This window comes from Bufo gargarizans, chromosome 9 (genome assembly GCF_014858855.1).
Source record: "Bufo gargarizans isolate SCDJY-AF-19 chromosome 9, ASM1485885v1, whole genome shotgun sequence".
Taxonomy (NCBI): Eukaryota; Metazoa; Chordata; class Amphibia; order Anura; family Bufonidae; genus Bufo; species Bufo gargarizans.
In genome coordinates, this window is record NC_058088.1 from 150,538,284 (window position 1) to 150,552,906 (window position 14,623).

A 14,623-nucleotide genomic window follows, 5' to 3' on the forward strand; every position below is an offset into this window, starting at 1 on the left:
GTTTGATGACACCCCGTCAGCACCCTGACCCTGATGCGTGGTCTAGTGTCACAAGGAGAGAAAAGTTTTGGAAGATGGTGAAGGAGTACGTAGCAGACTATGTCAGCATCCTCAATGATCCTTTTGTGCCTTACAATTACTGGATGTCCAAGCTGTACATGGCGCCCTATGCCTTGGAGGTGCTGGCCTGCCCTGCTGACAATGTTTTGTCAGAGCGGGTATTAGTGCTGCTGGGGGCATAATAACTGATGAACGCATCCGCCTGTCAACTAAAATTGCTGACAGGTTGACTCTAATCAAAATGAACAAGGCCTGGATTGCCCCTGACCTCTCTGTGTTTTTTATAATGTGTTGAATACACTGTATTCCCATGCACCCCTTCGACCACAAAAAAGGGTATATGGTTTGATCTTCTTTTCTCGTCCTCCTCCTCTTCCATCATATCAACATACTTATTAGTCTGCCCTCGCATATAATGTTTTAGAGGGTTAGCGCACCAGCAGGCCCTCACCTGCAATCTTTTAGAGAGCCAGCTCACCTGTAGACCCTCGCATGTAATGTTTTAGAGGGTCAGCTCACCAGCAGGCGCTCACCTACAATCTTTTAGAGGGTCTGCTCATCAGCAGGCACACGCATATAATGTTTTTGATGGTCAGCTCACCAGCAGGCCCTCAATCGTAATGTTTTACAGGGTCAGCTCACCAGCAGGCCCTCGCCCATAATATTTTTAATGGTCAGCTCACCAGCAGGCCCTCATCTACAATCTTTTAGAGGGTCAGCTCACCAGCAGGTCCTCGCATATAATGTTTCTGAGGGTCAGCTCACCGGCAGGCCCTCACCTACAATTTTTTAGAGGGTCAGCTCACCAGCAGGCACTCGCCCATAATTTTTTCGATGCTCAGATCTGCAGAAGGAACTTGCCCCTAATGTTTTAGAGTCAGCTCTGCAGCAGACCCTCACCCCTAATGTTTTAGAGGGTCCCTAGCAAGCTCTTGCTCCTAATGTTTATGAGGGTCACCAGCAGGCCCTTGCTCCTAATGTTTTTGAGGGTCACCAGCAGGCCATCAATCATAATTTTTTAAGGGTGTATGATGCCCTCCGTTATGTGTAACAAAGGGTGTATTGGAGTGCCGGTTCCGTGTAATTTTTGGAAGCCCTTTTTACTTAGTGCATAGGATTTATGAGTGGAGGGGAGATGCAATAACTATGTATAAATATATAAGGGGTCAGTACAAAGCTCTCTCCCATCATCTATTTATACCCAGGACTGTGATGGTGACAAGGGGACATCCTCTGCCTCTAGAGGAAAGAAGGTTTCTATACAAACATAGGTGGACTGGGTGGACATGCGCACCTAGATCAATATCATTAGGGTGACAAAAAGTTTTCTAAGTTGCTAGAAGTTTCCTGAGGCTGGAGAAAATGGTTGGCACAGCAGAACATTAAAAATGGCTTTCTATGCAGTTAGAGTGATCCAATATTTCAATAGATTGCGCTAATCGGCACTAATGATGTGAATATTTTGGCGCAATACGAAACTTCACATTTTAGCAGGTCTGCATATATGTATGGACAGCAGAACCTAACACACTGCACTGCAACAGCTACACTATATCAGGATATAACCTACACTGACTATCTCCCACTAACTGTAATATATACACATATATATATATATATATATATATATATACGTATATATATATATATATATATATATATATATATAGTAATTCATTAGTCTTCTCTATTTGCACATGTGCATTATTACAGTTGATGCACCAATGATATAGTGATGTGTTGCAGGTGTAACCAATCTTGTATCTTATGGTGTTTCCATATGTAATTTGCCATATTATGGCGTTCATTTTATGTAATGCACAAGTCACTTTACTAATTATGATCATCATGCGGTTTTTGCACATATTTGTATATTGTAGACATGGATCATTTTTAAAGTATCAATTATGTTGTTTGATTAATTGTATGTATTGACACACCTTTATATACCTGTTATCCACTGTTCACCAATGCTTGAAAAAGGCTCATGCTTGAGCCGAAACGTCGTTTTTGCCATCACATGGGTGATTAAAAACATCTTTTGAGAAGATACGCTTGGAGTGCAATCCGATTTTTTTACTTTATATATATATATACAGACGTGGACAAAATTGTTGGTACCCTTTGGTCAATGAAAGAAAAAGTCACAATGGTCACAGAAATAACTTTAATCTGACAAAAGTAATAATAAATTAAAATTCTATAAATGTTAACCAATGAAAGTCAGACATTGTTTTTCAACCATGCTTCAACAGAATTATGTAAAAAAATAAACTCATGAAACAGGCATGGACAAAAATGATGGTACCCCTAGAAAACACAGAACATAATGTGACCAAAGGGACATGTTAATTCAAGGTGTGTCCACTAATTAGCATCACAGGTGTCTACAACCTTGTAATCAGCCATTGGGCCTATATATATGGCTCCAGGTAATCACTGTGTTGTTTGGTGATATGGTGTGTACCACACTCGACATGGACCAGAGGAAGCAAAGGAAAGAGCTGTCTCAAGAGATCAGAAAGAAAATTATAGACAAGCATGTTAAAGGTAAAGGCTATAAGACCATCTCCAAGCAACTAGATGTTCCTGTGAGTACAGTTGCACATATTATTCATAAGTTTAAGATCCATGGGACTGTAGCCAACCTCCCTGGACGTGGCCGCAGGAGGAAAATTGATGACAAATCTAAGAGACGGATAATCCGAATGGTAACAAAAGAGCCTAGAAAGACTTCTAAAGAGATTCAAGGTGAACTTCATGCTCAAGGAACATCAGTGTCAGATCGCACCATCCGTCGTTGTTTGAGCCAAAGTGGACTACATGGGAGACGACCAAGGAGGACACCATTGTTGAAAACGAATCATAAAAAAGCAAGACTGGAATATGCCAAACTACATGTTGACAAGCCACAAAGCTTCTGGGAGAATGTCCTGTGGACAGATGAGACAAAAATCGAAGTTTTTGCCAAGGCACATCAGCTGTATGTTCACAGACGAAAAAATGAAGCATATCAAGAAAAGAACACTGTCCCTACTGTGAAACATGGAGGAGGCTCTGTTATGTTCTGGGGCTGCTTTGCTGCGTCTGGCACAGGGTGTCTTGAATCTGTGCAGGGTACAATGAAATCTCAAGACTATCAAGGAATTCTAGAGAGAAATGTACTAGCCAGTGTCAGAAAGCTTGGTCTCAGTCGCAGGTCATGGGTCTTGCAACAGGACAATGACCCAAAACACACCGCTAAAAACACCCAAGAATGGCTAAGAGGAAAAAATTGGACTATTCTAAAGTGGCCTTCTATGAGCCCTGACCTCAATCCTATTGAGCATCTTTGGAAGGAGCTGAAACATGCAGTCTGGAAAAGGCACCCTTCAAACCGGACACAACTGGAGCAGTTTGCTCATGAGGAGTGGGCCAAAATACCTGCTGAGAGGTGCAGATGTCTCATTGACAGTTACAGGAAGCGTTTGATTGCAGTGATTGCCTCAAAAGGTTGCGCAACAAAATATTAAGTTAGGGGTACCATCATTTTTGTCCATGCCTGTTTCATGAGTTTATTTTTTTACATAATTCTGTTGAAGCATGGTTGAAAAACAATGTCTGACTTTCATTGGTTAACATTTATAGAATTTTAATTTATTATTACTTTTGTCAGATTAAAGTTATTTCTGTGACCATTGTGACTTTTTCTTTCATTGACCAAAGGGTACCAACAATTTTGTCCACGTCTGTATATATATATATATATATATAAAAGCTATCTAATTATCTATCTAATGTAATGACACAGCAAAGCACAGAGCACAGCGATGACACTGCTGTCTCTTTCAGAACTTTAAAAAAAAACTGTAGAAAATGGCTGCTGGGGAGGTTCTTATATAGTAAGGGGTAGGCAACGTTACTATTGGTTGCTAGGGATGTTGCTAAGCTCAGACAAAGACATTACAATTATATATCACTATATTTTAAATATTCGCAAATTCTTAAAGTGCCGATATTCGCGATTCGAATATTCACGCCCAACACTATTCATAAATATACATCGGATATTTGTATAGTTGTAGCAAATTATTGATTACATTACAAATCCTTCTGTTAGCGTGGTTTCTCCATGTCCAGAGCCAGCAAGCGAATTGTGTTCACTTTTACAGCGTCCCACTTGATCGGGAGCTGTTCCTTTGATCCACCGCAAAGGGGCCTGTGTATGCGCCACCTGGCGTAGGTTTCTTTATCGCTGGATCAGCCAATATACTGATCAGTATTAGAAATTTACTATTAGGCTGAATTGCTTAGTTAAATGTCCGGTCTTCGAGATAGGTGACTGCAGTCAAATCTTTAATAGCTCTATGTTCACTGCTTAAGGGGGCCACACCAGACACATTTCGGAGCATCTAGCTCCTTCATTAAGTATTTTAAAAACAACAATTACTCTCTTAATCCTTCGGCCTCTCACAGTGGTCTTCCGCTCCCACCCACAGAGATGGTCACATTCTGGATCTTATCTTTACCCGCCTCTGCTCCCTATCTAACCTTTCTAATTCGCCTCTCCCCCTATCCGACCACAACCTACTCACCTTCTCTTCACTGGTCTCTTCTGCTGCTCCCCCGATCCACACACTAACATACCCCCGCAGAAACCTTAAACATCTCAACTTTCGCTTGCTTTCTGACTCTCTTCAGCCACTCTCTACCATTTGTTCCCTTGAAGACCCAGATACTGCCACCACACTATATAACACCACAATAACACAATAAGTACAGCTCTGGACATTGTTGCCCCCTCACACACAACAAAACCCCCAAAATCAACAGACAACCTTGGCACACAAACCTGACCAAAAAACTCAGACAAGCTTCCAGGGCTGCTGAGTGGTGATTCAAGAAATCCCATTCTAAAGATCATTTCATCGCATACAAGCAATCCCTCCTCATTTTCAAATCCTCACTCGCTGATGCAAAACAGGCCTACCTCTCATCTCTCATATCTTCCCTGTCCCACAGCCCTAAACAACTTTTTAACACTTTTAACTCCCCTCTCTGTCCCCCAGCACTCCCACCCTCTCCTCTCATCTCAGCTGAGGACTTTGCCACATACTTCAAACAAAAGATAGTCAACATCAGAGAAAGCTTCAGTGCACAGTCCCCACAGACCCTCTACACAACTGCTCAGTCCTCTTTTCCCAAAACCCGCTTCTCCACCATTACAGAAGAAAAACTCCCCACTCTACTCTCCAGATCACATCTCACCACCTGTGCACATAACACAATCCCATCCCACCTCATCCCTAACCTCACCACAGTGTTTATCCCAGCCCTAACTCATCTCTTCAACCTATTACTAACCTCTGGTGTCTTCCCCTCTGGTTTTAAAAATGCTACCATTACACCCATCCTCAAAAATCCTTCACTTGACCCATCTTCTTTGTCCAGTTTTCGCCCCATGTCACTTCTTTCATATGCCTCAAAGCTACTTTAGCAACATGTCCATTCATCTCTCCTCCTGCTCCCTCTTTGACCGGCTACAATCTGGCTTCCGACCCCACCACTAAACAGAGACTGCCCTCACCAAAGTCACCAATGACCTACTAACAGCCAAAACCCAAAAACATTATTACTCTGTCCTCCTTCTCCTTGACCTGTCCTCTGCCTTTGACACTGTCGACCACTTACTTCTGTTAAAAACTCTCTCATCTCTTGGCATCACTGACCTGGCCCTCTCCTGGATCACATTATACCTCACAGAGCAGACATTTAGCGTCTCCTACTTTCACACCACCTCCTCATCTCATTCCCTCTCTGTTGGTGTCCCGCAAGGCTCTGTCCTAGTACCCCTGCTCTTCTCTATCTACACTTTCGGCCTGGGACAGCTCATAGAGTCCCATGGCTTTAAGTATCACGTTTATGCTGACGACACACAAATCTACCTCTTTTGGTCCAGACATCACCCCTTACTATCCAGAATCCCACAATGTCTATCTCCCATATCCTCCTTCTTTTCCTCTCGCTTTCTAAAACTCAACATGGATAAAACAGAATTCATCATCTTTCCCCATCTTGCTCAACCCCCCACCCCAACAGACAAACTATCTATCACGATCAATGGCTGCACACTCTCCCCGGTCAACCAAGTCTGCTGCCTTGGAGTGACCCTGGATTCTGACCTCTCCTTCTGACCGCACATCCAAGCCCTTTCCACCACCTGCTGCCTCCAACTCAAAAACATTGACTTCGGATGGTTCATTACGTACTTACAGTATGTCAGTGCAAGATTTTATTTTTTCCTTTTCAATAAATTAGCAACAATTTCCACCATTCTGTTTTCACTTTCTCATTATGGGAAATTGATGGAAGATTGATGGAAAAACACTTGTAATTGATTTTCATTTTAGCACAAGGATCAGTGACAGGGGAAAATAAATAAGGAAGCAAACAAACAGCAATTGGTGCTGTACAGTTACACTTTATTGAATAACTCAGTGGCTATACAAAATTTCAAGTATTGAGATAAAGATGTTAGTTTGAAAATGATATTTTTTAAGGACAACCTTTAACATACTTTACAAAGCTGTGGTGCGGTCTCATCTGGAATACACAATTAAGTTCTGGGCACCAGTCCATAGAAAGAATGCCCTGGAGGCGAGCACCTAAACTGATAAGGGGCATGGATGGTCTTAGTTATGAAGAAAGATTAAAAAAAATGAAATGTATTTATTCTTGGGAAGAGGCGTCTAAGGGGAAACATGATTAACTTATATAAATAGGCCATACAAAAAATATGGTAAAAAGCTGTTTCATGTGAAATCCCTCAAAAGACAAGGGAGCGTTGCCTTTGTCTGAAGAAGAACAAGTTCAGTTTCCGGAGGTGTCAAGGCTTCTTTACTGTAAGAACTGTGAATCTGTGGAATAATCTAACTCAAGACGTGGTCACAACAGGAACAGTAGGCAGTATTAAAAAGGGCTTAGATTAATTCTTAATGCTTAGTAAAATGTATAGAAGTATGAGTCTTACTTCCCTTTTTTAAAATTAACATCCCTACCCATGCTTTAGTTGAACTTGATAGATTTATCACTTTTTTAGTATAAACTATGTAATGTAAGGGATCGCTCTATCTTAGGGGGTCGCAATCACAGAATTCTCCTCTGACAACGGGGCTCAAGTCTAAAAGGTGCTTTATTTTGGCACTTCAGCACTATCACTCACATAAACCTCAAAAATAAACACCTGCCCATCTGGGCTCTACGTAATACACGTGTTGTCTCTACCTCATCTATAGAGTGCCGTTCACACATGGGATTAGATCTGGCTTCCTCAGCCATATACAGTCCAGCAGCCTCAAGGCTGTGACCACACCAGCACCCTAGGGGGGATATGGTCCAGAAGTTTTTCAGACTCTGACCGTGCGACCCCCTTTCCGTAGGCGTCGCTGGGTTCCCCCAAACTTTAGGCTTTACAAAGCCTTGTGACCCCTCAGACCTCCTGGCTGAGACCACACAGAGCCTCTCAGGCTTTCTCAGCCTTTCTCCCCCCAAGTCATACACAGAAGGTTGTTTTATCCCTCCTTGATTACAGCAGCAGGCCATCACCTTTGGCAAAACACAATACATGTAGTGGAAGGGTGTGAACTGTGAACTGGCAGATTTCACTACCAAACCTATCCACCAGTCCACATGAAATCCAGCCCAAAACAACATCTAGACAAAACTGTCTCAGCAAACTACACTTTGCTAAAACCACTGCAGCTTTCTGGATTTCATTTCTCTCACCCAGCTGAGGTATCTGGGTGGGATATACACGCCTCCCAGCACTTATACTGTACACATCACCACAGTAACTAGATGCAAAAATGACAGGTGTGAAGTAGGCCCTGCTGTGTAAACAATCAATGATCTGTTGGCCTGCTATATGGCTGTTAGTGGTGAGGCTTTGAGGAAGGTCCATGCCCTGGGCTCAGGGGACCACTGGAGGATTCTCTTTAGCTCCATTGAGGGCCAGTCGAAACCTGCTAATCACTAAACTCTAAACCACTGTGTTCATATTTTAGCCTCTGAATATAATAAGCTTTTACTTGTGAGAATGGTAAAGACATGACAATAATCAAACCTTTATTCTTGTTCTTTAGAATTACAACCACTGCTGCCTGCATGATGGACCTGCGCAGATACCCTCTGGACCAGCAGAATTGTACTTTAGAGATAGAGAGCTGTAAGTGCTTTTGCAAGTCTTATTTGATTACAGTTATTTATTTTTTATTTATTTTATCAACGACATTATAAGCACATTAAGTAGTCAAAATGTAATTAATTCAGTAGAACAGGTTAAATAAAATCATCGGCTGACCTACATTGTAAAGGGCACCTGTATTCTGTTAATAGAGGAAGGATAAGGTTTTCTCTGATGCATTGATGGCCATCATTAAAGCCCCTCTATACTCTCCCAATTTATAGAAAAAAGTTGCTGTAAATTGTGACTGTTATATAATGATGCTGGTGGTAAAAAAAAATACGTTGCATGGGTTTTAAAGGGTTATTTATATCTTATAAAGTAATAAACATATCACTATTCTATACTTTAACTTTATGATTGATCTAGACCTCTAGAACCTCTACAATCCTGAGGTTGAAGGGCCTGCATCCAGTATTCCCTCTAAGGCTTTGCAATTGCTGAGCAGAGCAGTTGGTTAGCTGGGCAATACATTGTGGAAGCTGGGCAATCCGTTAATAAGAGTGCATTCCCATGTAGCAACCATGGGGTAACACTGCAATACTGTGCAAATATCATTTAAAGGGGTATTCTTATCTATGATCTTTCTGTGGATATGCAGTGTGCTGCCCCCTTATGTTTGTCAAATGGTTGTATAGGCAGTGTTCAGCTAGGAAACACAAAGAAGGTGCAGCATAGTGTAATAACGTACGTATATAGTAAGAAAGTGTCTCCAAAAGCAGGCTCACCTTGTGTGGTTCTGCTATGCGCAGGCACAACTCTAGCGTAAGCTCATCTTTGGTTGTTTTGATCCCCTCTAAAACGGATGGTGTGTAGCCAAGGATACAAGTACTTCTGGTCAGGGATGCCTGAGGTCCCTCAGAAGATAAGTCGATCAGCAGAGAAGATGTCCTGCAGGGCAAGAAACTATCCAATAATTTGAATATATTGTGCTGTAGGAACTTCTTTTTGACATTGGATCTATGTTTGTTTAGTCTATTGCGCAGGGTTTGGCTGGTACGTCCTATATACTTTAGACCGCAGGGGCAGGTGTTCAGATAGATGACGTTTATTGAACCGCAGTCCAGATGGTCTTTAATCAGGAACGACTCGCCATTATGGCAGTGGAAGGAGGCATTTAATTAGATTTTATCTATAACTGCCTGGTGCCCTTGTCTTAAGCGGTGTGTTGCCCTGTTCCAAACATCTCTTCAGTTTGCTGGGTGCAAGTAGATTTTTGAGGGTTTGGGCCCACCTGAATTGTTCAAAAATGGATCACTTTTCAGTATGTGCCAGTGTTTGGATAAAATATTTCTGATATCATTATGGTTACTGTTGTAAGTGGTTATGAAATTCATATTGAATTATTTCATGGTGTCGTCCTTTATCGGATCACTGGTATTTGTTTTTGATAAACAGTCTTCCTGTGTGAGGGTTTGAGCTCTGTTCCAGTCTGCATTGATAATCCTGGGGGGTTAGCCTTTTTGCAAGAATCTTGTCTCTATAATTTCACTTTTCAAGATGTAGTCATTGTCACTGGAACAGTTGCGTCCTATTCGCTTAAAGTGACTGAAGGGAATATTGTTCTTCCACTTTTTGTGATGTTCGCTGGAGCAGTCGACTTTCTTGAAATAGGTTCTGGTGGTGACCCTACCACTGTCAGCCATCAGTTCCAGATTCAGAATAAGAATAGTTTTCGCACACCATTCACCCCAACATTTATTAACCCTTCCAATGCCCTCACATTAGTCTTTTATTAAAAATGAATAAAAACCTAGCATATTCATTTTTTTCCACGTCACCACCCATTCCCACCCCATGACCCCCAATTCAAAGGTGTTTTGGTGGGTTTTTTTTTTAGGGTATTTAGATGTGTGTAACAACCACAATACTGTATGCAAGCATTCTGTACCTGACAAAGGGGACCACTGTCCCCGAAACTCGTTGTACCACTTGCTGAATAAAAACCTCTCAAATTGTTTAAAAATATTGGATGGTTTCTTGCGCTGCGGGACATCTTCTCTGCTGATCCCCTAATGTTTGTGTCACTTCCTGGGGGTCAGTCTCCATTGCATAGATTGAGTTGGAGCGAGGAAAAAAATGAAGTCCGGACTTTGTGAAGTTTAATTTTTTTTAAACTTGAAATAGACTTGCAGTACTTGCTAGTACTTGATATTTCTCTTTCTTGGTTCCAGCAGTATGCACGGTTCTGGCAGTTGGCCTAGACTGTTTATTCCATAATGCTATCTTTACCTTCAAGTTTTGGTTACTGTTTCAAACAGAATGGGGTGTCTTGAACCCGTTGTCCCCATCTAAGATACAAAGTCCTATTGATATCAAGAGTGTGCTGCTCTACAAGCTGCTTTCTCAAAGCTTCTGCAGCAGGAGGGTAAAAGACTTCCATTACTGTGTTTTGTCTGGTCTCTTTGGACTCTCTCACTCAACTCTTCTAATTTCCTAAAAAAAAAACTCCTTTGGTGGGAAATAGGAAAACACCCTTCTGCCCAAAGGGGGGCAGAATGAAATGGTTTGTTCCATTCTTTCTAAAGGAATCTGCCAGAACATATGCCACCTGCTGGAAAACCAAGCACATCACATGTAAAAACGGTTGCATAAGAATATTAAGGCAGTAAATGAGAAGACCTTGCAATAAATATACTGATTGGATACATTGCTAGACATAGCCATGGACAAAACGGTAATGCACCATTCTGGGGTACTACAGATATACCATATAGGTATAATAGATGCAGACTCTGTCTAGAGAACAGAGCTTCATTTGCCTACTGTAGTTTTTGTTTGGCTCTCTTGATGTTTTTTATGGGAGAATGGGAGTAGATGTCACTTGCAGTCTTATGCAACACCACAGATAACAGAGGGATAACTCTCTGAGCGCAGATAATGTACTGTATAGTCATAACTCCCAACTTTTAAAAAGCCCAAGAAGGGTCATTATGATCCCGCCACATGCAAATTTGTTTCATACTAAGAAACACCTCTAATTCCGCTTAATGCTTATCTACATGCACCAATTCCACCCAGCACCCTTTGTGGCCCTGCACAGTAGTTACGTCCGCGCTGTGCTCCCACACAGTAATTGTCCCCCTTACAGTAGAATATCTCCTTTAGTGCCCCCACACAGTAGAATGCCCCCTTTAGTGACCCCTTACAGTAGTGCTGGATTGTTAATAAAATATAAAAATAACACTTCGCCACTTTCCCCTGGAGAACAGACCACACATACTCTCCTCAACAACAGGTGCGATGAAGTGACATGAGCACAGGGATTGAGGAATCATCATCCCCAACATCAGCACTCTGTCATACTTAGTCCGGCAGGCGTGATGAGAGTGGAATGGTAAAGCAAGCAGTGGATGGCTGCCTGCTTCACCATTGCATTCAACTGTCTCTGCATCCTAAGAATGCAGAAATCATTTAAGAGCAGGACATGCCACAGCCGTCCTGGGACTGCAAGACAGACATCTAATTCTGGGACTGTCATGTCCTAGCCTGGACAATTAGAAGGTATGGATGGTGCCTACAGTCCTATGTAACACCACAAATAACACAGTTATAACTAGATTTGAGCAGACACCTGGATGTTCGGGTTCGACGAGTTCGGCCGAACTTCACAAAATGTTCGAGTTCGGGACCCGAACTTGACCCCAAACCCCATTAGAGTCAAAGGGGACCCGAACTTTGGAGCACTAAAATGGCATGGGCTAGAAGGCTGCAAATGGCATGGCAAGCGCGCCGCAAACAAATGTTGATAGGTATATGACTTAAAATAACATAAAATAGGCAAAAATAAAAAATAATAATCTTGATCTAGGAGGATGAGGTCCATATGGAGTAGGAGGTTGAGGAGGCATTGGATGTGGCGGTGTAGGTGGAAGCGGCAGTGGAGGAGGAAGAGGTAGCCAACACTAGTTTTTGGTTTTCATTTTTGTTTAAATTAGGGTACACCCCAAATCATTGGGAAATATAACCTGGGATAACCCCCTCCAGCCATGCTAAACAAACGTTCAGACAATACACTGGCTGCAGGGGAGGCCAGCACCTCCAAGGCGTAAAGGGCAAGCTCAGGCCATGCGCCCAATTTGGAAACCCAGAAGTTAAAAGGGGGCAGACCCATCAGTCAGTACGTGTAGGAGTGTGCACATATACTACACATCGCACGTCCCCGTGATGTCCACGATCCAATTGGATATCTGCTCTATCAACTTTCAATGTTCTTTTCTGCGCCTACCATGTTGATCACGGTTAGCAGCGAATCAGGGTTCCATGCCGGTGAGGGAGCGTGAGAAAGGGATACCACATCCAAGGGAGATAAATGGCTGAAATTAAATGTGATTGAGCGGAAATGTGGGACAAATTATTGAAGCCGAAGCTTCCAAGTAAAGGAGGGGGCGTGCAGCAATTACCCACTCCCGAATCGGAGAGGTAGTGACGATAAATAACAATACAGGACTCTTAAGATGCCCTGTTATTGGAATGATTAATACAAAATTATAGTGAATGTCACTGGGGTATTTTGGATTTGGAAACGTTAGACAGGAGAGGCCCTGCTGCCGCTTTGCTGACTCTAGATAACTTCTGCCTGATCGCACGTCCCTGTGACGTCTACGATCCAATTGGATATCTTCTCTATAAACTTTCGATGTTCTTTTCTGCGCCTACCATGTTGATCATGGTTAGCAGAGAATCAGGGTTCCACGTCAGAGAGGGAGCGTGAGAAATTGATACCACATCCAAGGGAGGTCAGTGGCTGCATTGTGATCGAGCTGTAATGTGAGACAAGTTATTAAAGCGGAAGGATCAAATGAAAGGGCCAATTAAAGACAAATTTTACAAATTTAAATCCTTGTCACCTACGCAGAGCAGGGGTTTTTCATTTCCAAAAATGGGTTTATGTCACCCACCAATGGAACAGACGATTTTTTAAAATTTCGGGCCCTGTCAACTACGTAGAGCAGGGGTTTATTCACGGCAAAACTGTGTTCATGTCACCTACCAATTCAACAGACTATTTTACAAAAAATAAGCAGAGCACAGGTTTGTATACGAAAAAATTGGTAAAATGTCACCTGACAATGTAACAGATGATTTTTTGCAATTTAGGTCCCTGTCACCTTTGCAGAGCAGGGGTTTATTCACGGCAAAAATTGTAAAATGTCACCAAAGAATGTAACAAACGAATTAGTGAAATGTATTTCCTTGTCTACTAGGTAGAGCAGCGGCCAAAAATTAGAGAATTTCACCCGACAATGTAACAGACAAATTAGTGAAATTTTTTAACTTGTCCACTAGGTAGAGCAGGGGTATATCACTGCCAAAAATTGGTGAATGTCACCCAACTATGTACCAGAAAAATTAGTGAAATGTATGTATTAACCTGTCCACTAGGTAGAGCAGGTTTAAATCACAGCCAAAAATTGGTGAATGTCGCCCAACTATGTAACAGAAAAATGAGTGAAATTTATTAACCTGCCCACTAGGTAGAGCAGGGGTATATCACAGACAAAAAATTGTGAATTTCACCCGACAATGTAACAGACAAATTAGTGAGATTTATTAACCTGTCCACTAGGTAGAGCAGGGGTATATCACAGCCAAAAAATTGGGAAATATAATTCAACAATGTATCAGACAAATGAGTGAAATGACTTAGAATAAAATAAAATACATAAAAATTAACAAATTATCTTGATGTATGAGGTGGAGGTCCATATGGAGTAGGAGATTGAGGAGGCGGTGGATGTAGTGGTGTAGGTGGAAGCGGCGGTGGAGGAGGACAAGGTAGCCAACACAGTTTTTTGGTTTTAATTTATATTTTTTTCAAATTAGGCAACACCCAAAAAGAGTGGGAAATATAAAAAATACAACAATGAGCAATTGCGCTGTAATATAACAATAGCTGGGTAAGGCCGGTATGCAAATCTATTCTGCACAAGGTACGGACAAGTCCTGTGGGATCCATGCCAGGTTCATTTTAATGCGTGACTACTAGCGTGCGCTTGTACTCTTTACAATCAGGCTCCAGTGACGGAATTAAGGACTGTAAATTGTCCTTGTAACGGGAATCCAGCAGCCTGGCGACCCAGTAATCAGCACAAGTTAGAATGTGGCCAACTTGGCGGTTGTTGCGGAGACACTGCAGCATGTAATCGCTCATGTGTACCAGGCTGCCCAGAGGCAACGAAAAGCTGTCCTCTATTGAAGGTGTATCATCTGTGTCCTCTGTATCCCCCCAGACACGCACCAGTGATTTCCATGAGCTGGTTTGGGTGCCACCCTGCAGTGAACACGGTTCCTCCTCCTCCATCTCATCATCCTCCACTTCGTCATCCTCCAGAACTGTGC

General features: G+C 42.2%; 1 protein-coding gene across 2 annotated transcripts in view; it reads left to right on the forward strand.

The window, feature by feature from the left end:
• LOC122946757 (gamma-aminobutyric acid receptor subunit beta-4-like) overlaps positions 1-14,623 on the forward strand; it is a 454,454-nt gene that overhangs the window by 333,612 nt on the left and 106,219 nt on the right. For both annotated transcript variants that reach the window (XM_044306553.1, XM_044306552.1), the window contains exon 6: positions 8,181-8,263. In XM_044306553.1, coding sequence (XP_044162488.1) covers positions 8,181-8,263 — 83 coding nt within the window. The remainder of the gene's footprint in view (positions 1-8,180; positions 8,264-14,623) is intronic.